Below are 23,822 nucleotides of genomic sequence, written 5' to 3' on the forward strand. Positions count from 1 at the left end.
CACAGCTGTTCTGAGGGCTTTGGAAGTTGCAGTCAGGCCCTTTAGACACCTAAACTCAGGAAAGCAATTAAGCATATGCTTACGTGTGGTACTGATGACAAATCGTTTGCTGTTCTGGAGCTTAGAGAGGGAGACATCACATAATTGTTTGCAAAATATCTTCAACAGCAAATGTTGGCATTTCTCAAGTTCAACCAAGCTGCATTAAGATCTCTTCTGGGACACAGGGCAACTTAGGGTTCACCAGAAAGGCAAAGGGAAACTCTTGGACATGGAGAAACTCTCAATTTGTTTTGTCAGCAACACAAAACCAGTGATATTCCCTGGATTTTCATACCAAAACCAGCACCAGCTCCAGCTGAGACAGCCATGGAGCAGGGAAAACCCATTCTTGCTGCTTAACTCCAAAAAATGACCTTCCCAAACCATCCCAACCCTCACAAGACCTCTGTATAGCTTGGAGACTTACTGATGCCACCGAGACAGATGTTCTTCACCTAAACCTGACCTCTTAGTGTTGAGCATCACTCAGAATTACAGAGAGTCTTCTCCTTTCCCACAGAGTGCAAGGGAAAGACACAGCACAGAACTGAACTCACCGAGTAGTCACCCAGGGAGGATGAGCCATAAAACAAAGGACACTCATCCCTTCCTCAGCACAAAAAATTGCCATCACATGGTGGTCTCCATAAGCCACTTAAGCCACTAGAACCCATAGTTACCAGCCACCCAGAAACCAGGTCACAGTTGTGTCCCCATCTAACTTTTAAGAAATTTGTACTTCCACCTGTGCCAGGTAGAGCAGCAATAACCACCCCCACTTCACATCCAGATGTGTAACAACTACCCAACATCCACCACCTGGGAAGCTCAAGGCTTCCAAAAAATTATAAATATTCCCCAAAAGACTATTGCTTGGGGACTCGTGGGGAAACTGAGGCATGATGGAGGGGAGGGAAGGGACTCTGCAGCAGTCCCCACCAAAGCCCATGGCAGAGGCATGACCAGGACCCATCCTGCCCATCCACACCATGGCACCCAGCACCCACCCCCTTTCTCATGGTCCTCCCACCGACACAGAAAAGCTTTTTGGCAGTGGGTTGAGAGGAGGGGGAAACAAACCCAACTTTTTGCATCTTGGTGTGAAGGTGCCTGAGCTGAACTGCCCGAAATCCAACCAATTTGCTGGTGGTTTTGAAGGGCTGGGGGGAAGGGGAGGATGGAGGAGGCCTGGACTATCTTTGGGGGTTGCCATGGCTGCAAGGTCATCCTTCCAGACTTGGCTCTACCAGCAGAGTTCAGACGGGTCAGCGTGTGACCGGCTCAAACCCCGAGGTTAAAAGTTCAAGCAGCGAAGGAAAAACCAATATGTCCACGCAGAGTATGCTGTACAATTTATTTCAATTTACCTCAAGCCATGCATATAAAATTTAGATAAATTCTATTCAGATCTGATGTTGCCTGACACACAATGTATGCAAACAGATGTCTTTGGGGCTTTTGCTCAGCTTCGGGGAGGAGACAGGGTGCTAAGTTAATATATATTAATAATATATATAAATGTTGGGGGGGGGGGGGTTTTGTCCTTTTATTCTTTTACAGAAAAGTATTTTAGGTTTAAAAACACTAGATTCCCTTCTCCTGCTTTTAATTTCCACCCCCCCCTGTAATTTCCCAAGCTCTCCCAATCCACACGGTGTCATATTAAGAAAGATAATGAGTATTTACAACTGCAGCCCTGCTTGTCACCGCAGTTATAGCCTCTATTTATATCCTGTGCCACTTTCTCTGGGTTCCTGGTGACTGATGGGTTTGATTTATCTTTGAACGTGGTGTGTCCCCCCCTCCTTTCTCCCCTCTCCTTGAGGTCCCACCTTCGGAGCCAAGCGGGGTGGCTGCGGCTCAGCACTGTGGCCACGAGATGGCTCCTGGACCCCTTCTCCAGCTCCTGGACCCCTTCTCTAATCTCTTGGACCCCTTCTCTAATCTCTTGGACCCCTCCTCTGGCTCCTGGACCCCTCCTCTGGCTCCTGGACCCCTTCTCTAATCTCTTGGACCCCTTCTCTAATCTCTTGGACCCCTTCTCCAGCTCCTGGACCCCTTCTCTAATCTCTTGGACCCCTTCTCCAGCTCCTGGACCCCTTCCCTGGCCACCACTGCACTGCACAGGGTCCAGAAACATATCAGGACTTCAAGGGACCATAAGCCTGGGTGCAGCACCAGACAGGAGGGAGACTCCCCCCCCATCTATCTAAATCTGCACACAAAACTCCCCCAGAACTGCCTTTTGCTGCTTTGAAGACATAATAGGAGGAAGAAAAATGAGGAGAAAAAAAAAAAAAAAGGCTAGAATATTATTTTTAAATTAAAAACTAGCAGAGCACCCACTATGATGCTGGAGAGAAAAGGTTTGCTGTTGCTCCATGGCAGAAAAAGTAAAATAATTTGGTTTTGCCTGATTATTGGCTCGTGTGGCTGGGTTTTTGGGGGGAGGCCGGCAGGCAGGCAAAAAAAGGAGAGATGAGGGAAAAAAGGAAAAGCCAGAGGATGCCAATGGGTGCCCCTTCTCCTCAGGGGGGCTGGATTAGACCCCCCGGGTGAGCAGATCTTAAAAGCTGGGTCCCAGCAAGCCTCTCCAGTGAGGAGCTGGAGCTTCAGCCAAGCCGGGACCAGCAGGATGAGGCTGAAATAATAAAATTAAGAGTGTTCTGGAAACACACTGCAGCCTTTTAGGGAAAATTAGCCAGATTGTTTCTATAACTCGTTTAATGAGAAACAGTCACACTTTAAGGGGTGCTTGAGTCGTCGGCAGTAATGAGAAGCTGCTGCACGTTGGACGAGCACTGCAGTTATTTTCCAAAGGGCACTTGGCTGTAATAAGTACATGTGGCTGCACCTTCCACCTTCCCAAGGTTTTCCTTTCCCTTTTTGTTTTTAAAATAAAATAGCCTGACTTCTAAAAATCTCCTTTAAACCACCAGCAAACCATTAAGCACATTTTGGTAAGGCAGCAATGAATAAAATCAACTTGCTTGAAATAAAGTTGTTGTTTTCTTTTCGTTTTCTTTTCAACTGGTCCTTTTTCTGCTGCTTTTATTGGTGAAAATGATGCTGTTGGGTGAGCAATAATTTTTTAATAGTCACCCTTAACTTTTCTCCCTTCGGAAAATAATTTTTAAAAATTCATTTACAAATTCTTGAGTTAGCCCCATAAATTTGAACGAACCTACAGTCGTTTTGTTTTTTCCTGTGGAAAGAAGACGACCAGAATTTCATACATCAGAATATAAATCCAATTCTCTTTACCTGCCAGAATTTCCTCGGAGAGCAATTTCAAGGTCACAAAGAACGGGCCAAATCCTCAAGTCTTTATTCAGTTTTATTTAGTAATTATTCTGACTTTGCTGAGAGTTTTGCCTGTGACCCACAGTCCATATAAGTAATGTCTAAGTAATGGTTTAATAAAGACCTGGGTCTGTTAAGGTAAGAATATTGGGTCAAAAGGCAATCGTCCGGCCGAGAGCACGAGGGGGTGTTTGTGTTACAAATGTATGGACAAAACCTTCCACATGTTCAAAGCAGTTCCTTATTCCAAGACAGGAAATTAATGATCTACCCACTTTTCAATGACTCAAAACGAGGGAATAAAAGCATTTCAGGAGCCCTCAATTTCTCGATATGTACAAAGTGCCTTATTTTCATCATCCCTGTCAGTTATGACAAGTGCCGACTGGACAAATACCAGCTTGAATTCCGGCCATTCATTTCTATTCATGATGGTTTGAGCAGAGGCTCAACTGCCTAAAAATATATATGAGTTCTGTGGGGTTATTTGGGTTGGGTTTTTTTGTTTGTGTTGTTTTTTTTTTTGTTGTTCACGGAAGGAACAATAAACTATAAAAACAAGACAGGAAGATTTCAAGAGGTTTTGCGGTGGTTACAGCTCCAGCATTTCAGGCTCCGGGTCTACAAAATGGACCTTTCCACCACGAAAAAATAAAACAAATTTAAAAAAAAACAAACAACATTCACCCTCTCAGCCCCCCCCTCCTCTCCCAAGATGTGCTGGAAGCCAAGTTGCAAGAAACAAGATTTACTGCAGCAAGAAGCTTTTACTATATTTGTAGTGAGTGTTTCTTTTCTATCAGTTCCAGACTCCGGCTCACGGCATCCCTTGAAGAACAGATGTCCTGGGGATGGGGAACCATTCATCCTACCCACAGTTTGGGGGGTCAGTCCCGCAGGAGCCGACAGCCAAGAGGGCTCTACAATTGGCATGAGAAATCTACTTTTCTGATGAGCCAGAGAATAATATAAAAACAGAGGATTGCTGTGAGCAAAAGACGCTAATTTGCTACACTACTGGATGTGGCTGGGGAGAGACAACAGGGGGGAGAGGGAGGTGGTGGAAGGGGGGGAAGAGGGGTTGGAGGAATAAAATTCCACCCAGTTACAGAATCAGTGCTCGAACCTGCTCCCAGTTCTTCATCAGCATGAAAAATTACAACTGTAACCAGATTTTTCTCTGTCGCCCGCGTAAATGTGCAATTACAGCTGTTCATATTTTCACTCTAATGAAGGGTTGCAAATTTAAATGGTAAGATTTATGATATATTGTATTCTGCCTGTGTACAGGCAAAACTGTTAGCCGACGCCTAAAATGCTTCTTGTTTATTCTGGCATCAATTATCATTTTTCTCAATTTTTAAATAATAAAAAAGCCCATTTCGGCGCAGACAGGTTTCTGTTTCTTCGGAAGGAACAAGCACAACCTCAAAATACAAAGGCAGAGGGGGAAGGAAAATGGAACGATCCGGACCGAGGGGTCAAAGAAAAGAGAAAGAAACCCCACCAGAGAGCAGGACCCTTCCTCACCCCGTAGGAACAAGGAGCCGATCACCCCGTGCTCTCCTTTTTTTTATGATTTTTATTCCTTTTATTTTTTCTCTCTCCACAGCCAAACCGGCCCGAGGTTGGGTTCATAAACAGGTGAAATGATGGAGTTTATTGCAACCAACATCAAGACTGAAACTAAATAACCGCGTTGCCATCTCGGTCCCCGCGGCAAGACGGATGGTAAACTTGACCTGCCGCTGGTACTATCCCAGTGCCATTTTTTATGGCCCCGGGGCCGCCCCCCCGGCGCAGCGGGCTGGGTAAATGCCTGAGCGTGGTCAGGTCAGGAGCGGGCGCGGGTGAAACTCCGTTCACATTTGCATACAGGCGGGCTCTGACAATGAGGACCCATCTGTTCCCGTCACCGAGTACAAATCGAGTGTCACCCAACGCGCTGCAAACGACAGCCCGCGCGGCCATTAGCTGGAGGAACACTTAGCTCAGGTTACGGATATGGAACTGCTGATTTGGGTTTAAATACCTGATAACTGAAGACTTTTTATTACACGCGAACAAAGAGTGAACCTTGAACGGATGACGAGAGCACCCAGCTCCCCCACGGACCCTCGCCCTCCCCCACGGACCCCCACACTCCCACCCCTCACCCTCTATTATCCACACAAAACCGCTGTATATTTTTCCAGGGAATTAAAAAAACAAAACAAAACCACGACCACAAACAACACAATGAACCCTAAACCAGATCGAAATGTCACAAAACAGACCTTAAGAGCGACCCAGGCCAGCAAATTGAGATGGAAAATGGGACGGGTGGACTAGGAAAAGGGAGAAAAGGATTCGTGGTGTAAACAGGAGGCGAACTCTGAACTTTGCGTGCCCTTGGAGGTCATTAATATTGTTGCAATGTTGTTCCTTGAACTTCTACTAAATTTCGCCGGGGTGGAAATATTTGCAGCTGGGGTTCAGCAGAGGCGAGGCTCTGCCCCCCTGGTCCCCCCAGCCACCCCTCCCAAATCCCAGCTGGAGTCACTGGCCAATTGGTGCCGCTGGCAGCGATGGGTCAGGACCCACGTCCCCTGTGTCACCGTGTCCTCCTCCATGGTTTGTCCCCAAAGCCAGCACCAAGGCCAGCAGGATCACAGACCAAGTTCACAGCGACCTTTACTGACCAAGCAAGATGTTTGGGAGCTGCCCCCATCTCTATCAAATTTAGAGGTTTCCTGAGGAGCTGATTCAGTTCTTTTTCCCTTCAAGTGAGGGAAGCACTAAACTTCTGTGGTTCATTTTCAAGACGAGGTCAAATGACATTATTTTGTGCTCAGAACAAACCTCCTGTCCCACAGTTAGGTCATTAGGGGGGAAAAAAAGCTGCAAGGCTCAACACTTATGTAAAAAAACCAGCATGATCATCACCACCATGAACCCCTCCTTGTTTCCACAGAGAAAAGGGGACAATAATCTCTGCCAAATCCTCCTGCAGAGCCACCTCCAAGCATCAGTTCCAAACTTTTTGGGCCCAAACGTTGGGGCTGCATGTTCACAGCCCAGCTGTGGCCACGGCACTGTGGGAGCCTGGCACAGCCAGAGCAAGGAGTGAGGCTCCAGCCCCCCAGAACTGCTGCACCTATGCTTTACTGATCAGATTTCATGCCCCAAAGCTGTTTCCAAGATCACATAAATGATGCTGCAAGGAAGGGGCCAAAGGTCCTGACTTGCAGCGTAACTCTTGGCCCACCTTTCTGCACCTACATGTGCAATTTTAAAACAAGCGCTTGCAAGGGCAGCCCTGACTCCTTTTTCTTACACCCTTTTCTGCCAGCACTTCCCAGGAGGCTCCAAGAAAGTCCACTCTGCCTTCCACCAAACCACAACACCCACTAGCATTGACAGAAGTCCCATATTTACTGGGAGAAAACCAGACTATTTCAGAAACACGAATAGCAACACATTTTTGCTCCAGCACAAACATTCCCGGCAAGTTGAAATCCTATTCAATCCCCCAGGATGGGCATTTTTTCCCCACTTCTCATGGCCCAGCTGCCTTCCCCTCTCTTGAAAAGTTCCTGTAAACAAAGTGGGTATTTGCATATCACAGGCAAGGCCCTTCTCAGGATGTCACCCATTTGCATGCAAGGTGGCTGCATGTGGCAGGGGCTCCAAAGGGAAGAATAAACAATCTAGGAAAAAATCCATGACACAAGGTTTACCCTTCTGTTGGCTCCTAAAGAAAGAAAGCCCCATTAAAGAGCTGTCACTGTTTTAATTCCAGTTTTCCTGCAGGGATATGATCCCATTCCCTTCCTCAAAAGATAAAGCAACTCGTCTGATAGAAATATTGGCTGCTCGGTGTGCGTGGGTGTTGTTGTGTTGTTTTTTTTGTTAGGAGTGAACAGGAACTGAACCTTGAACTTCATTTACCCTTTGAACTCGTTACCTTTAAACAAAATTCCCCATGCTTTCCCTCTTCAAACAAATTTCATCACAATTACAGTCCCTTCCACTTCGCTTAAAGATATATAATCATTGACTTGACCTAATTACCTGGTGCAGGCCTTTCTCTACAAGGTGAAAGCCATATTGGTGTGAACAGAAGCTGACCCCTGTATTCTTGATACTCCAATTTTATTCTAATTATTGTATAGGAGGTTTTCCATCTTCCTCTGTCCTCCTCTTCCCTCCCCCCAGTTGCTATTTTGCTGCTGGCGTGTTCGGTGATGCCCTTCGGGTTGCGAGCTGCCTGGAGACAGGCTGCAAAATACATCTCATGTTGAAAAGCTCAGGGTGTTGTGGGGTTGGGTTTTTTTTTTTCCAAGCTTCCCCATTCAATCAGGAGATTCAGCTGCAAAAAGCTGCCAAGAAGAGTCTCCCATGGAAGCACACACTGTGCTTCCCTTCACCCATGACCAGCTTGGGGGACCCCCACGCAGTGACATTCCACATCACAGTCACCCTCCACACGTGGATTAAAAGCTTTCTGGCACCAGGAAATGGGAATTCTGACATGGAGACTGAAGCCCAGGACTCCTGTCACTCCAGGTGATTGCACTGAGAACACAAGCACAAAGAATTGGGGTGGCCCTGTAGTCCCCTGCTCCTCCAAATCCAAGCAAAAGCCACCTTGCCTGCAACCCAAGTTCACTCAGCTGCCAAGAACCAATTATATTTTCAGCTAAATGATATTTACATCTTCAGCTGGGTCTGTATGACAAAGCCAGGACTCATGTGCACATCACACCAGTGTTTTTTCATCCCTTAATTCACCCTCCCAAACTCCAGTGGGAAGTTGGAGGGTGCTGGGTTGATCCTGGTCTGACACCACCTCTAACAGCTGATGCGTTGGATGAAATCACTTGGTGCTTCTCCAGCATTACCCCCCATCATCCTTCCCCTTGTCTCCTTGCCTGTTCAAACTGCAAGCTCTTCAGAGCTGTAACACAGTGCAAAACAGCTTTGGTACCTGGGTATACCACAAAATATCACTGCAATAAGAACTTAATCATCTTCCAGAAGCCTAGGACAAGACTGTTGTACCATCTGGTATAAGGTTGAGGTTTACTCTGGATCCCCACCTTCTCTGAGGACAGTTTTTCCCTTAAAAATAAAATTAAGTTGCAATGAGAGGATGGAACTCCCCACCAGTGTCATTAACCTGCTAATTTCTGATGGCAGAGACAGAGAAAGGCTTCAATTACCTCTGCATTTCAAGAGATTTCTCTCTTTAAAACCAACAAGAAAAATCTAAGAATACCAGCTCCAACATTAATAAAGACTCACAGCAATTGACAGGCAGGGTCACTGAGAAATGGCACTTCCCTCACCTTCTCATTTGTCTTGGGCAATTGAAAAATAATTAGCAATTGCAAAAGGGTTCAATACCTAAGAGTAAACAAAGGGAAAAGGGTTACTTTAAGTCATGGTCCCATGGCCTGGGGCAGAGAGGTTTCTCCTCCCCAAGGTGAGCATCCCCCCTCCATGAAAAATGAGGCAAAGACCCACCAGGAAGGGAAGGGGAGGGCAGGTGCGGATGGTCAACTGGAGCTGCTCTCTGCATTCAAATCCCTTCCTCTTTGGTTTGATCAGTTCCACGACAAAAGAAGGAGCAGGGACAGAAAGAGCCAGCACCAAAGCGTGCAGGTAGGTGGTGCGCAAGGCTCGGCGCTGGGGCAGGGGGAGAGCAGCCATTTGTTATGGGCTCTTGGCGAGAAAGGCCGTGCTCAGATGCCCTGGAGCTCCACTGTAATAAATAGACACTGAAGATTAAAGGAGCAAATCCTACCACCTGCCCCAAGCCTGAACCCACAGATTTAGCATCCTGGGGTACCCAAGAGGGATGGGGGCTTTGTAGACAGCAGAGCTATAGCCATTTTATGGCAGTTGCTGCAACCTCAGGGCTTGTGCTGCTCAGCTCCCCTGCTGAGCCCTGAATTCAGGGCTTGAACTGGAAGACCAAGGGGGAGGGGAAGGAAAGCTGTGCTCGTCCCCAAGCCCACCCCAGCCATCATGGGATCAAACCCAGGAACCAAAACCCAAAGGCACCATGATCCACACTATTGTCCTCCCCCCAAAGTTCTTTGATCAGCAGCAAGTTTGCATATCAAAGAAAAGAAGGAAAAGAGAATATTCAAACACCAATATTGTCTGGCCCTACTTGCCCTGGGTGGGACTGGTTAGTTTTGCCATTGTGAAAGTTTGTGTGGTTTTCAAACTTCTTGCTTTGCCTTTCTGCTGGTGGGGTGTTGGTTTTTTCCTTAAACAAATTAAAAGTGGTTTGGAAGACCTGAAACGCAAAACAGGAGCATTTCTGATCAACATCTTCCATTCGCATCAGAAAAGAAAAGCTTATGTTTGTTTTTTATTTCCAACGAGATTTTTCCTAGAGGGGATGGAGAGGAGGCATACAGAATTTTCCCTGGATTCAAAGTAAGATGCATTTTTTTTCTCCCAAGAAGATAATTGAAACTGATTGTTCTGGTCCAGCAGAGCTAGCAGATCTGGGCAGACACGGAATTTCCACCTACAGATGAAAATAAACAAACTTCCAAACAACCTTGGCAGCAAGCAAACTGCAAACACCATCTGAAGTGGAGTGTCACCACCCTGATGTCCACTAGGTGACAAACATAGCTAAAAGTTGGCAGTGAAGATTTCTCACCTACTTGGGAGATGCTGTTACAACTGGAGGGAGCCAGTCATGCTCTGCTCCTTGATGGCTACAGAGACTGCTAAGGTAGCCACAGGCTTCCTAGACAAGAGCTAGGACAGGGGTGTGAGCATGGACAGGGGCAGACAAATACATTTAATTCTTACTTTGTACTTCTAAGGTTGTGCTTTCCATCCCACCAATCTCCATTTCCATATAGTCTCACGGGAATTACAATAACAAAGTCCCCACCTTCCCAAACCACAGGGCCTTTCCTTCTGATCACAGCAGAGGGCTAAAAACACAGAGGGCAATTATCAAAGGTAGCACCACAGCTGAAAAACACAAGACCGAGGAGAGGCTGAATGATGCCCTGGCAAATCTAATGTCACACTCATCAAATAATGGAAGAGATTTTAAAAAATAAAGAATCAAAAAGGGCCTAAATTACTTTATGAGCACCTAGGCTGTAATTGCCTTCTTAGCAACAACCAGCCCTTGGGTCTGCACAAAGCTGGTGACCTCAGGCACACACAGGCAGCCTTCCTGATCAAGCCACAAAATTAGCAGACTTGGGATAACGTGGAAGCTGCAATAGATCTAGAGGCTTCACTGAGAGGCTGATCTGGTGCCACAGCAAATCTCACTGCAAAAAAAAGAATTAATTTACCTCAGCTTGGATAGAAGCAATTGTCACAGACTGAAAATTGGCCCAAGGGCCAGAGACAAAAGCTGGTGATAAATGGGTTTCTGTCACGTGGGGGAGAGGTGTCTGTGTTGGGGTACTGCAGGGTATTTGTCCCCGTTTTATCTAAGGCAAGTAAACAGTCCATTAATTCAATGAGCAGGAAGACACTAAATTAGGTGATAATGCAAATATCAAGTGAAAGCAGAGGAAATAAAAGTAGGGGACACAGAGAGGTTAGGAATATGGATAGAACAATAAAATGAGCTTCATCTTACTACAGAATAAACTAGGGTAACAAAAAAAAAAAAAAGGGAATCCAGAGCACATCCAGCACCAAAGAGTGTTATGGAACAAAAGGGGGGGAACAAGAACTTGCAATGGAATTGGGGGTCTCAAAAATAAAGGGGCTGCATTTTTGCAGGGGGTGAGGGACCTGTGTGACTGAGTGAGGGGAGTGGGCGCAGGGTAATAGTGGGCTTCTCAACATCAGCACCAACACAGGCTGAACCCCAGCACTGGATCTGGCCTGGAAACTTGGCAACTCACACTTAATACACCGACCACCTGCACAGGAACAGGATGGAAACCATTTCCCTCCAAGGTCAGGGGATGTCTGAACTCATCCTGGACCCCTGGAATAGTAAGATCTGCTTTGAAGCACATGGATATGAATGAAGTTTGAGGATGAAGAAAGAAATCAGAGTAGACTTGAAAGCTCCACTGAGCTCCACCCTGCAGATGCCCACGGCCTTTGGGGGACAGCAGAGGTCTGTCTTTTTGGGCAACTACAAGTGTGTAAAGCTGAAATACAAGTCATGGGGGCGGAGAGCAGGGCTCTGTATGGATGTTCAAAGACTGACACCAACTGCCTGCCTGATCCAAACCTTCAGGGCTAGCTCATCCCTATCACACACGTCCTCTCCACACACCTCATGTATCAGGTGTTTATCAGGAAAGGCAGAGTGCTTCCAGGATTTGGAAGGAGTTCAGAGGGTACAGGGAGCTTCACTCCACTAAATTTTGTCCTCCCTTGGTTTTTGTGACTTCTTCGCCCACAGCCAGCACAGCCCCTCTCTTCTGGCAGGCTCTTGTTGCCCTCAGCATAAGACTGTCCCAGCACCAAAAGCCCTTGCCCCAGATACCATCAGTTTGAAGTTAAAATAAACTTTCAATTCCTTCCCCCAAATTCCATCATTTCTGCTAAGGCTTTGATCCTTCACAGAGCCATGCCAGACCATTCCATCTGCAGCAGATGGCCAAGACTTATTGCTAAATGCAACACAGTCCTTTGCCAACCTGAACAAGGTTTTTGGGGCTCCAAGGCTTGAAGATGTGATTGTCACCTACATCACAGGCCTTGTGCTGGGTCAAGCCACTTGCACCCCACGTTGGTCTCAGCTCTATGAGAATTATTTCCTCCATTCCAATGGATGAATCTTACTGTAAAACTACAAAAATGCTCTCCTTCTACTCTTTGATTTGGCTACCAAGGTCTTTGGGATTGCCCAGGCAAGGCAACCGAGGTTTCTTTCTCCAAAGGCTGCCCAAGGTGCAGCAGCACCCTGGCACTGCTCAGTGCTGGGAAGGTGCCATCATGAGGGCAACTTGTTAAAAAACTGGAGCAGCAGAGACACAGCCGTGGGTGATAGGATGGTTCAAGGGATTGATCTATCTGCCAAAGCATGTGCTCGAGCACAGGGTGAGGGTGGAGAACAGCAGCAATTCACCAATTTCAAATGGCAGCTCCCACTTTAACCTACGAGCGCAGGAAAAAAAATAGGGGTGAAGCTTTGTAACCAAATAAAGGGAGCTGGGAGCTCAATAACAGGCATTATCCTATGGCAAAGATTTTGTTATTGTTGAGTAGTGATTCCTTTATCTCTTGGAGACAATCAACCTTCAGCCAGAGGAGTCTAACCTTAAAACCCCATAACTCAATTTTACATAGTGTTAAAGTTTGGGGGGATATTTGTCAGTGCTGGAGCTGATACAATCAGTCTGGAGGACCCTGGAACAAAGAGCGGTGGGTGAAGAGCATGTCACCTCCGCACACATTCGTTTCCTTGATGAACAAGGAGCTATTAGTTGGTGAGAAAGCATTATCAGGGTGAAGGATGATGTCGATTGTTTCGGCTGCTCTTCCCATGACACTGGATTAGAAGTCCCAGTGTTTACTCCGTGCCCCACACAGGTACATCTCCACACGCTCCCTTCAACACGGACCCAAAATCAATCTGGACACCCAATCCCTTTCAACTGCCACATCTCTCTGAGGGTTAAACAATAAGAGTTTAACTTGTTTTAAGGAGTAGTTCATCACCCTAAGCCTGAAACAAAGCTACTCCTTACAACACACACGTGCACACCCTCACACAAAGCCTTCCTGCAAAATGGCAATGACAGAACATCCGACGTGGCCTCTTTGCTTGAGTAAACCCACCAGTAGGTACAACAGCTCTGGGGAGAAGCTTGTTGAATAAAGTTGTACTTGACTCCTTACATTTAAAGGAGAAATAAAATAAATGAAAAGGGAAAAAAAAAAAAAAAAAAAAAAGGCCTTTCCTTCCCTCCAGTTGTCCTTTAACATGTTACATTTTAGGATTTATTATAACCAGTCTTTAAATTAAATTCTTCAGGATAGTGGCTTTATTTTTGCACACAGTGATTTTCAGCACTACATAACCTGGGTAATAATTTAATGTATTCCCTGTGGCTCACATTGAACCACATGTTTAAGCACATGCTTAAGTTGGAATGAAGTCAGTAGCAGTTTAGCACGTGTTAACATATATATAACAGGGGCTTTTATTGCTGTCCAGGCCATTTCTCAGCTGGGAATTTTGTATTTCAGGGCTTGTTACTGTTTCAAGATGGATCCTGCAAGATATGGGCACAATTATCACTATTCCCAGGAGTGGTTCCACCCAGGTGAGCAGACACCACTCTCAGTGTGTCTGTGGGAGTGGGATGTCTTTATTGGGAACGTATCCTGCTTCTCCCCCAAGGGAACAGGGCCTCCTGGCTCTGCCTGCACATGTCCCAGGAACGTGGGGAAAACACGTTTAGTTGGCCCTTTTGTCCTTGAGTTGTCATGCCAAAGTGTCCCACAGAGGAATGAAGAGAAGTTTACCCTGACTGCAGACAAGCCATCTTGTCGTTCCATAAGAGGAAGTTTCCTTCTCTTCCCTTTCTAACAACCTTGTTAAGCTCAAAATTCTCATTAAAAAATAAAAAGAGAAACCCAAATCTTTGCTATAACCTCAATGTATTTCAAGTGCATCATCTAGAACATCTCTTACCCCTTGCTCCTGCTGAAGTGGGCACACAGAACCCACCCAATATTTTATCTTATTATTCATAAATCTGGTGAAAGAATGTCAAGTCCAGATTTGCTGTAACCCCACCACTCCCAGGGCCAAGCACACCCAACCGTGGTGCTCCTTGCACGTCAATTCCCAAGCCTGAGGGAGGTCCCTGGTGCCAGCCAGGGGCTCTGGACTTCCCATGGCTGCTCCTGCCCAGCCACAGGTTTGATCCAAAACCACCACACCTCAGCATCCTGCCCTCCTGCAGAGGAAACCCCTGCCCATGCAGGTCAGGGGCTTTACTGCCTGTTAATTTAGGAAACTAGAATCACTTTCTTTTATAAAAGGCAGAAGAGATGCTGCACTGAAGTTCCAGCCTGACACTTTGGTAACTCACATTTCCTGCATATTGATCCCTCTGCTGGGGAGAACCTAGAGACACAAAGTGTTTATGCCTCAGATTTACATTCTGAGGGGGAAAAAAAAGGCCTTCAGGAGGCAGGTGTGTTAACCCAGCCTCCAACACAGCAGTAACCTGCACACAGATCATTCCCATGTGCCTGACACGGGGAACACACCACCAGAGGAAGCTCCATCCCGGCTCCTGACAGCTGCCAAACCACCCAGGACCATGCCCTGAGCCCACCACTGCCTCTGAAATAATCCACAGGCTGAGGGCACCCTCCACCACAATTATTTTTAAGCTGCAATCATAAAGCAAGGCTGTTTTCACACAAGCTTGCTGCTGTTAAGCCACTTACTAAAAAAAAATCCAAGTAAGACCTTGTCATTAAAGACTGTCCTCTAGGTATGGAAAATAAATCTGTTCATCTGATCCTGCACTTATAAAGCAATACAAAGAAACTTTAATTATGCTTTTTCCCTGTTGGCAAACAGGGAAGGAGGCAGAATTTTTTGCTTTAGAAAAGCCACATTAATAAGTTATTGGCATTTCACTGACTTGTAAGTGTTTTGAATTAAAACTCCTGTCTGGGGCCCCACCGAACTGCTGAGGTTTTGCACCACATGTTTCATAACATTTTTGTTTTTCTTAAGGGCTCTTGCACTCAAGGAATTACTTTAAAATCTTGGCTTTAAAAAAAAACCAACAAAACACAACATAAACATCCCAGTGGCTGGGCAAGAACCCCCTTTCCAAACCACAACCGAGGCGTGCAACACCCAGAGACCCGATCACAAACGTTATTTTGTGCAAAAGCAACTCATGGATTTAAAGCCTGTGCTTGAATCCTGAGGTTGACAGTCCTCAACTGAAAATAACCACCATGAAACTGCATCCCATTTACATGTGGGACCTTAAGGGATAGGCTGGACCAAAACATTTTGGGGCCTGATCTGGTTTGTGTCAGCATTATGTCTCAAAAAAGGGTTAAGGAACCCCCAGACATGATGATCCTCAGAAATCCAGGCTGGTGTCCCCACACAGGGCTGCGCATCCTCCAGCCCTCCCCTCAGTCAGTGCTGATGTGCTATTTCACTAGTTTATGAAGAAAAACTGCTTTTATGGGGTGCAGGGAAAGATAAGGGGGCAGATTAGACAGGACAGAGGCACTTGAAATCGCCCGCTCTTCCGCAGGCACCCTCAGTACAAGAACAGCCTCTCAGACCAACTTCCAAATGTCTCTGCTGGAGGAAAAAAATGACTTTAAGCTCAAAAAATGGCACCCACAAAACCACGGGCTCAGCCCTGGGGACCAGCATCTGCACTCAACATGCCCTGATGGAAGCCACAGCCACAAGTCAGGTACAATTTCTGCAGCAATTATTTGAGCTACAATTTGCTGCAGCTGTAAAATCCCAAACGAGAACATGAAGCCACTCCGGGTTTGGTTTGGTTTTGTTTTCATTTGTTTGCTTTAAATGACAGCTGAAAATCCTGACAGCATCACTCTCCCTGCTGCTTGTTCTCTACAAAGGTCTGAGCTCTCCTATATAATTTATGCATCTATTTCTGGCAGCCTGCAAGCAACCCACCCTCCTCCTCTCCACCCCGAACAAATAATCCTTAATACAGAGGTGCACAGAGTTGCTCTGTATAAAATATAGCCAAACCTTTTGACCAGCCAGAGAACCGTTCCAGGAACTTATTTGCACAATGCCAGAGACATTATCACACTGGGCTTGAAAGCACTAATGTTATGGTGCATTTCCATTCAGAAAACAATAAATCAAGGAACATGAGCTCTGTAGCTTTAAGGGACTCTGATTTCTTTACAAACTGTCACACAGTAATAGTAGATATTTTTTACAAAACGTATTGTTTTCTTATACATGGATTTGTGCCTGTTCTCCTCCCCTTGGCAAAACTCACATTGAACTGGTCAGACCTGCTCCCACGGCCATGGGAGGGAATCAGGAGAGAAAGAACTGATCCGTGTTTTAACCTCTTGCTCCCTGGGCTCGTCTGGGCGATGCCAGAGATGAAAAAGGGAAGGAGCCAGGAGGAGCCTCCAGCAGCCCCGGCGCTTGTCACAAACCCCCTCCCTGACTGTTTTCATAGACCTTCAAAGTACATCAACAGCAAGTTTCTAATAACCCAGTGAAAAGCAACCAAAAGACATTTCTGGACGTCAGGGAGCAGAGATAATTGCTTCTAATGGTATTTGAAAAGAAAAATGTAAAGCTTTCAACTCTGGCATAAGTGGCACTTCCACCCATCTGCGGGCATCCAGGGGCTGGGCTGCACCGACTGTTGAACTTGCAGACACTCAGCGCTTCTGAAACAGGTTCTTAATCCGTGTTTCATTTCACACCGTTTCATTTCACACACTTTCTTATCACAGAAATTCAGCCGCATTTGGGCCAGAGGCTCCTTTGGGCCAGAGCACAAGGCTGAGAGCCCCAGGCCAAGGCCCCGTTCCCGCAGCCCCAGCCCCGTTCCCGCAGCCCCAGCCCCGTTCCCGCAGTGCCAGCCCCGTTCCCGCAGTCCGAGCCCCGTTCCCGCAGTGCCAGCCCCGTTCCCGCAGCCCCAGCCCCGTTCCCGCAATTCCCCCTTTGGCCAAGCAGGAATTTGATGTCACCGAATGGACACCGGGGCACACCGGAGCTGTGAGAGCGGAAGGAACTGGAAGAAACACCTGGGATGGGGGCTGGGGGAGACGGATCTATTTTGTTTCTTGTTGGTTTGGGTTTGGGGTTTTTTTTTTGGCTTGTTTTGTTTTTTAATAAAAGTGCCCGGAAAGCGGAAAACCGGGACCGAGCGGCGCGGGAGCAGCGCCGCCCTGAGCCACACGGGGGCGCTGCAGAACTCCGCTGCCGCGCCCCGCACGGCCCCGCACACCCCCCGGCACCCCCCGAGCCCCCGCACGGCCCCGGGCACCCCCCGGCATCCCCTGAGCCCCCGCACGGCACCGCACACCCCCCGGCACCCCCTGAGCCCCCGCACACCCCCCGGCACCCCCCGAGCCCCCGCACGGCCCCCGGCACCCCCGAGCCCCCGCACGGCACCGCACACCCCCCGGCACCCCCGAGCCCCCGCACGGCCCCGCACACCCCCCGGCACCCCTCGAGCCCCCGCACGGCCCCGCACACGCCCCGGCACCCCCCGAGCCCCCGCACGGCCCCGCACACGCCCCGGCACCCCCCGAGCCCCCGCACGGCCCCGCACACCCCCTGGCCCACCCCGGCATCCCCACCCCCTGACCTGCCCCCCGCTCCGCACGGCCCCAGACACCCCCTGAAACTCCCCCAGGCTGCTCAGCTCTCTGCACCCCTGCCCAGCGCTGGGCACCCAGCTCACCCACACCAGTGGATCCCCCGCACAGCACTGTGCACACCCCGTCCCTCCCGCACCAGCTAACACCCCCCAGCACCCTGCTGGCACCCCAAAGGTGCACCCACCCCACCCCTCCGCCCTCCCAATCCCCCCCTGCACCCTGTGTGCCCGCTCCGTGCAGCTCACCTGCTTGCACACCCACCTGCACCCCCTCCCACACACCCACCTGCACCCCCAGGTGCACTAAAAACATCCCTGCAGGCTGGACTTTTAAAGCAATTCATTCCATATCTAGGAAGCAATTCCTGAGAGTTTAGAAAGGTGCAGGAAGCACAGGGGAAATAAAGGCAGGAGCTGCAGGTGTAGGTGCCAGGACTCCCTAAAAGCAGGGAAGCACGTGGGGTGCAGAACACTACACACCTCAAGGAGAAATGACTGGGTGCTCCAGGACACCAGCAGGAGAGAAAATGGGACACTCTGGGAGAGAGGAGCACGTTGGACACGTGCAGAGGCTGGAGGCTGCCACGCATCCAGCAAGAAACTTCTACCAGGTGTTTAGAGGCTTCCCTGGGTTTGCGAACTGGAGCCTTGGTTTTGAAGAGTTAGGTAGAAAACTCACTTTGGTGTTTTATTGGTTCCCACCCCATTTCTAGGTACTGGGAGGACACACAGGAGGAAACGGGGCTTCTCTGGGATGCAAATGGGTTCAGGAAGTACCTGGGGGTGGACTGAAGATGTGCCACCTCTTTTCAGTTTCTAATTCCCCCCAAAAGTTTTGGTATTTTAGGTTTTTTTTCCATTTGTATCTGCCTCCAAGTCACTGGGGCACAGTGTAAGTGCCCCCTCATCTACCACCCTCCACACTTTAAGATAAAAGCCATTTTTAGCAGGTTTTCGTAAAGCAAAGGGATTTTTTGCTAAGGAATTTAGTTTTAAGACACTCAAAACTTACATATTAAAAGAAACCAAACCACTACTCAGAACTGAATGAGCTGTAAGTATGTTCAGCCTAAGTTCTCTGCTGACATGATGGAAAAATCTGGGAAGTCAGAGGCAAGATTTCTTATCCCAGGGAGCATGGCTAACAGAACCCATAAAGTACATGCCTGTCACTGTGAGTTATGCTCCCTTCCACGTGCTAACAGATACCTGTGTAATATAAAAGGAAAGATATGGTCACTCCTGTTGCTGTGGCAAAGCAGGACAGCAGCAGTGGCCCTCACCCCCCTAGTTTCCTGGGATCTTGTCCTGACACTGGGGGAATCATTGGGATCCTGGCTCAGCATCTCTCCAGCAAGGGACCAGCTGCTCTGCCACCACCACCACAGCAGCACCACGAGTGGGGAAACCCTGACTGGAGAAGCCAGATCTGGAAGTGCTGGATATTAAAGATGTGCAGGTCCTGCCCCTCTGGACACCGTGGGATAGACATTCCACTTCAGGAAAACTAAATGAAAGAACACCAGGGAATTAAGTGATCTACCAGTTTAAGAGACTGAACAGTTTTGAAAAGTCTTCAAGTGGTCTGAGCAGAGTCCATTAGATGGGAAGTGTCTCCTAAGAAATACTTATCATTATAACAGTGCTTAGCACTTCCACGGCGCTTCCCAGCCTCCCAGCACTGTGCAAACATTAGCTCCTTAATCACTCATTAGGGACGATCCTATAGAGCAGGGCCATGCCTCATTGAGTACAGTCATCCCCAACTGGCTCAGTCCCTCTTGCTCCCTCCAGAGACAACTTTGAAGGTTCTCTCTCATTCTCACAAGAAGTTCAGAGCAGGCAAGGAAGAGTCTGTTCAAAACGAGTAGTGGTGGCATTTCCCCCACCTCCAAACTCCCCCGGGTTTCATTAGCCGGGAGGGGCAGAAGTGAGCACCATCCCAGCTAGGACCTGCTTCCTTTGAAACCTTGAATTGATACAGCCGGGAAATTCGGGCAAGTGGGAGACAGCAGCTTTTAGCTTGCACCTGAGGACATAACTGCTTGTTGTTGCATAACAGGGGTGGAAAAAAGCCACAGGAATGATAAGGATGTTCCTACAAACAGCTAATTTCTTCCTCTGACCACAGCCAGAGCCATCACCCCCGTGCACCTGTGCTGCCTGAAGGGAGCAGCTCTTGGTCACTCCTCTGGACAACAGCAACGCCCCACGAGGGGTGATAGATAGGAAGTCATCACAGAAATTCAAAACCCCAGAGGAAATCCCAGCCCTGATCCATATCCATACCACTGGCAGATACCTAAAAATATTCACTCTGATCATGCCCCTACAAACTGTTGCAGGGCAAATAAAAGGTTCCAAGATCCTGCCTTCAACCTTTTTGACCTTGAATATGTTAGGTTCAGCCTGCCAACAGCCTGCACCTCCTCAGCCAAAACTGCTCAACCTTCACCCAGAACTAACTGACCCCAAGGCAAGCCCGTGCTTTGCTGCTACTCAGCACTCTTACCAGTTTCCAGCAACTAACACTTCATTTTAATGTAACTGCTCCCTGGGCCAGCTCTTTCCCCTCCTCTTTGTAGTGTCATTTTCCTGTGTTACCAGCCTCCTCACCAGGCACCCCTTGGGCACCCTTCCGAGGCAGGCATTTCATCTGTGTCTGAAAACTTCCAGTGGTGCCAAGTGTTTGCATACCTTGCAAGTGTCATGTCAAGTTCTGCCCCTCATGGCTGCCAAAAACCACCACTCAGAGTTAGCAAAGCAAATAGCTCCTCAGACAAGCTTAATAAACACGCCAGGAGAAGCCCCAGCCTTCATCACGACACCGCTCGCCTGACGAGGCCAAGCTCGAGGTCTTCAGCACCCTTTCATGTCCCATTCAGGCCGACATCCATTATCCTTGTCACACCTTCTCCAGCTAAGTGCATCATATCTGAGCACACAGATTATTTAAAACAACCAGCCCCCAGCTCCACACCTCTTCTCGTGCTGCAATTACCACCTAACTACCACACCAACCTTGTCTCTAATCAGCCTAAATTAAAGCGTTCATTTCACAGCACAGATCAACACACTGAGCAGATACTCCTGGTGTTTTGCCCCGGGTGAAGGAGCTAACTTTGGTGCCCATCAGCTCTCGTGGCCTCATCCCAAATAAATCCTCATTTCTTTGTATTCTTGACTGATGACTATGGATTCACTGACATGAGTAGACATGAAAGAGCAGGGAGAGGCTGGGAAGAAGGGGATGGAAGAGGAGAAAATGAAAGAGGAAGGACAAGGCAGGGGGGTGAGACAGCATAGGGGGAAAGTGCAAGGGAAGTGAAAGAGGAGGAGCAGGAAACAAGATCTGTGGGAAGCAGGAGATTGAGAATCTGCGACCAAAGCAGTCAAGCCTTCTCTAGGGCCCAGAGATAACCCCAGAGAAGATCAGAATCATCCCAGCTCTGTAGGCTTCGATTTCAATAGCATATCACAAATCCATCACTCCTAAGCTGCTCCTCTCAAGCAGACACAAGCATCACAGCAGCTCTTTGCCCTGAACTCCCCCATCTGACATGGAATGCCTTGAGAAGTGCTCTTGGCGTTGGATGCCAGCTTCCATCCATGGCTGGGAGTGCTTCTATGCTCACAGGAAGAAAGAGCCCCAAATTCCAAGCACTAGAAGGTCCCACAAACACTCTCCAAAGCCAGGAGATTTCAAGAGGTCTGATTTTCAAAGGATGGGAGGAGACAAGGTCTGAGAAGACTTCACTCCTTCCAAGTGTGAGGCCAAGCACTCAAGAAGGAACACACCCAGAAGCTGCAAGTTAACTTTGGAAAACAACATCCAGCAAATAAAATTCTGCTTTTTCTGCCACTGCTGTAAATCCAAAACAGAACAACCAACTCCAGTTTGCACCAAAATGACAAAAAAATACATTTGACTTCAGCAACACCAAATTAAATCCAGGATTGCCATAACATTTTATGGTCACGGACAAAACAGGTACCAGTTAACAAGAAGAACTACCTCCTATGTTATGAGATGGATGAAAGACAACAAGAAAATCCCACTAGATTGCACTTCACCTTTTTAACTTCTTCACTCAAGGACTTCAAAAAGTGTCTGTGACTTACCATCATCCTGCAAGTCTGATGGAAGGGAAGCATCAGATGTCATGGAAGGGGCCAACCCCCAGCTCTGATTTTCATCAGAACTGTCCTGTGCAAAGCCAACATCATGCTGATCCTCTCCTAGAAAAGAGAAGAAGAGCCTGGGGTTAGTGAAAAGGACACAGTTCTAAACCCAAATCTTTTTCCCTACACCATGAGACATGTTTCCTAGTGGTTCCCTTTTTCACTCCCTACAAAACCCAAAAGCACTTTGGTGGGTTTGAGGCCAGTTTCATCATTTGAGACCAAGGTGGCACATTCCTGCTGCAAAACCACTCAGGCTGGCTATGTACAGACCTCACACCTGGAGGACACACAAGGAGGAGGCTGGAAACACCAACCTTGGGGTCAAACTCCCAGAGCTATGTCCCATGCCTTGTTCTTGCCCCCAGCACATGACCTCTGTGTAAATAACCCATCTGTAAAATGGAGGACTGTGCTATCTGCTTCACTGGAATGAAGGATCTTCCTGCATCGTAGGAAAAAGCTTTGAGATCCTTTAATTAAAAAGTGGAAGGGGGAAAAAAGATTGCCTCCCTATAAGTCACATCCAAATTAACAAAGCAACATGTCTGTGTGTGGAGGCAGGAGCTATTACCTCCCCAGACTTGATGTTGCATTGAGTTTTTCTGTGAGCAGACATTTTGCCAGGGAATTTGCTCCCGATATTGGATTTTATGCAGAAGGCACTTAGATGCTACAGTGACAGATGTTAAGATCAAATTTTAATATAAATGGAGTGCAGCTAGCCTACCTGGAGAAGAAAACCCTACTCCCCCTAAACAAAGCCAAAAAGCTTTTTTGCATGACATTTCCTGAACACACAGAGCCCAGGCTGCTGATAGCAGAGCTGGAGGCAGCTGCTTACTCATTCAACACACAACAAACAGCAAGAATGGGGAGTTTTCAGCTGATGTTAATTGTGCTCAAACACTAAACCGAAGTTTTATCTGGGCAAACACAGGAGCTGTTCCCTGTGTTTTCAATCAAGCACTGATGAAAGGGAACCAAGGCCTGGAATGGAGGTTTGCAACACTTCCTCCCACCAAGAAACACAGTGGAGATGCCATTAAGTCTCCAGCTGCAGAAAGACATGACAATATTTTCGATGGGTTTTATTTTCAGGATCCCAGGTTGTTGCCTTCCCTCTCTTGCTCTGAGCATGAAGCTCTTGGACACCCCAGGCTTCTGCAGTCAAGGGCACTGTTTCAAGAAAACTTTAATTTTTCACCAAAAGGAACAATCTGGCTGTGAAGAATGTAACACATGTGAGATTGTCCTCCCACAGATCAGTTCCTTAAAAAACAAATCACACAGGGTGCCAGACACCATTACAGTCTTGCTGATAGCATAAGCTCAAAGGTCTTGAAAACTGATTGAAGATTTGACTTAGAGATTTACTAAAGGCCTTTGGGGGTCAATGACAAAACAGGGGGGTCCCTGGGAGTCCATGCTTTAAGCCGTTACAACTTTCCTCACAGGGGAAGAGCCCAAGAAGGCAATCAAATCAAATCTTTTCGCAGCTCTCTGCTCACTTGCTTCCAGCAGCCACCCCAGCACGCAGTGCAGAGCATCAGATTCCAGAGAAAAAGGGAAATTCAGAAAATAGCTTTTCTCCTTTCGGGAGCTGCATCGTTCAGCATCTGTGTTGCTCGTCTCCCATGCCAAGAAGAAAGCTGCAGGTCCCTGGCCCAAAAGGGCAGGCTCAGATCCCTGCTGTGGGATCAGCCATCAGCAGGTGGTACCACAGCCATCTCCCATCCTCAGGCTGCTCTTCTCAGCCACTAAGAATAAGCAAAGCACGTCCCTCTGTGCTGAAATTCATGCATGCACCTTCATGAGGAAAAAAAAACAACCAACAAACCAATCAGGGGTTAAAAAGCAGAGACTGAAACTCCCTGCTCCACTGGCCCAACTCTGGGAAGCAGAGCATGTCCACGAGCACACTGCTGACCACCTCACCTTGGAGGAGTCATTCCAGCGCTTTGCTCAGCTGTG

General features: G+C 47.8%; 1 protein-coding gene across 1 annotated transcript in view; it reads right to left on the reverse strand.

Annotated features, from left to right (window-relative positions):
* SKAP1 (src kinase associated phosphoprotein 1) overlaps positions 1 to 23,822 on the reverse strand; it is a 146,941-nt gene that overhangs the window by 93,529 nt on the left and 29,590 nt on the right. Inside the window, exon 4 of the mRNA XM_051640436.1 lies at positions 21,789 to 21,905. Coding sequence (XP_051496396.1) covers positions 21,789 to 21,905 — 117 coding nt within the window. The remainder of the gene's footprint in view (positions 1 to 21,788; positions 21,906 to 23,822) is intronic.

Source organism: Apus apus, chromosome 25 (assembly GCF_020740795.1).
Source record: "Apus apus isolate bApuApu2 chromosome 25, bApuApu2.pri.cur, whole genome shotgun sequence".
NCBI classification, from domain to species: domain Eukaryota; kingdom Metazoa; phylum Chordata; class Aves; order Apodiformes; family Apodidae; genus Apus; species Apus apus.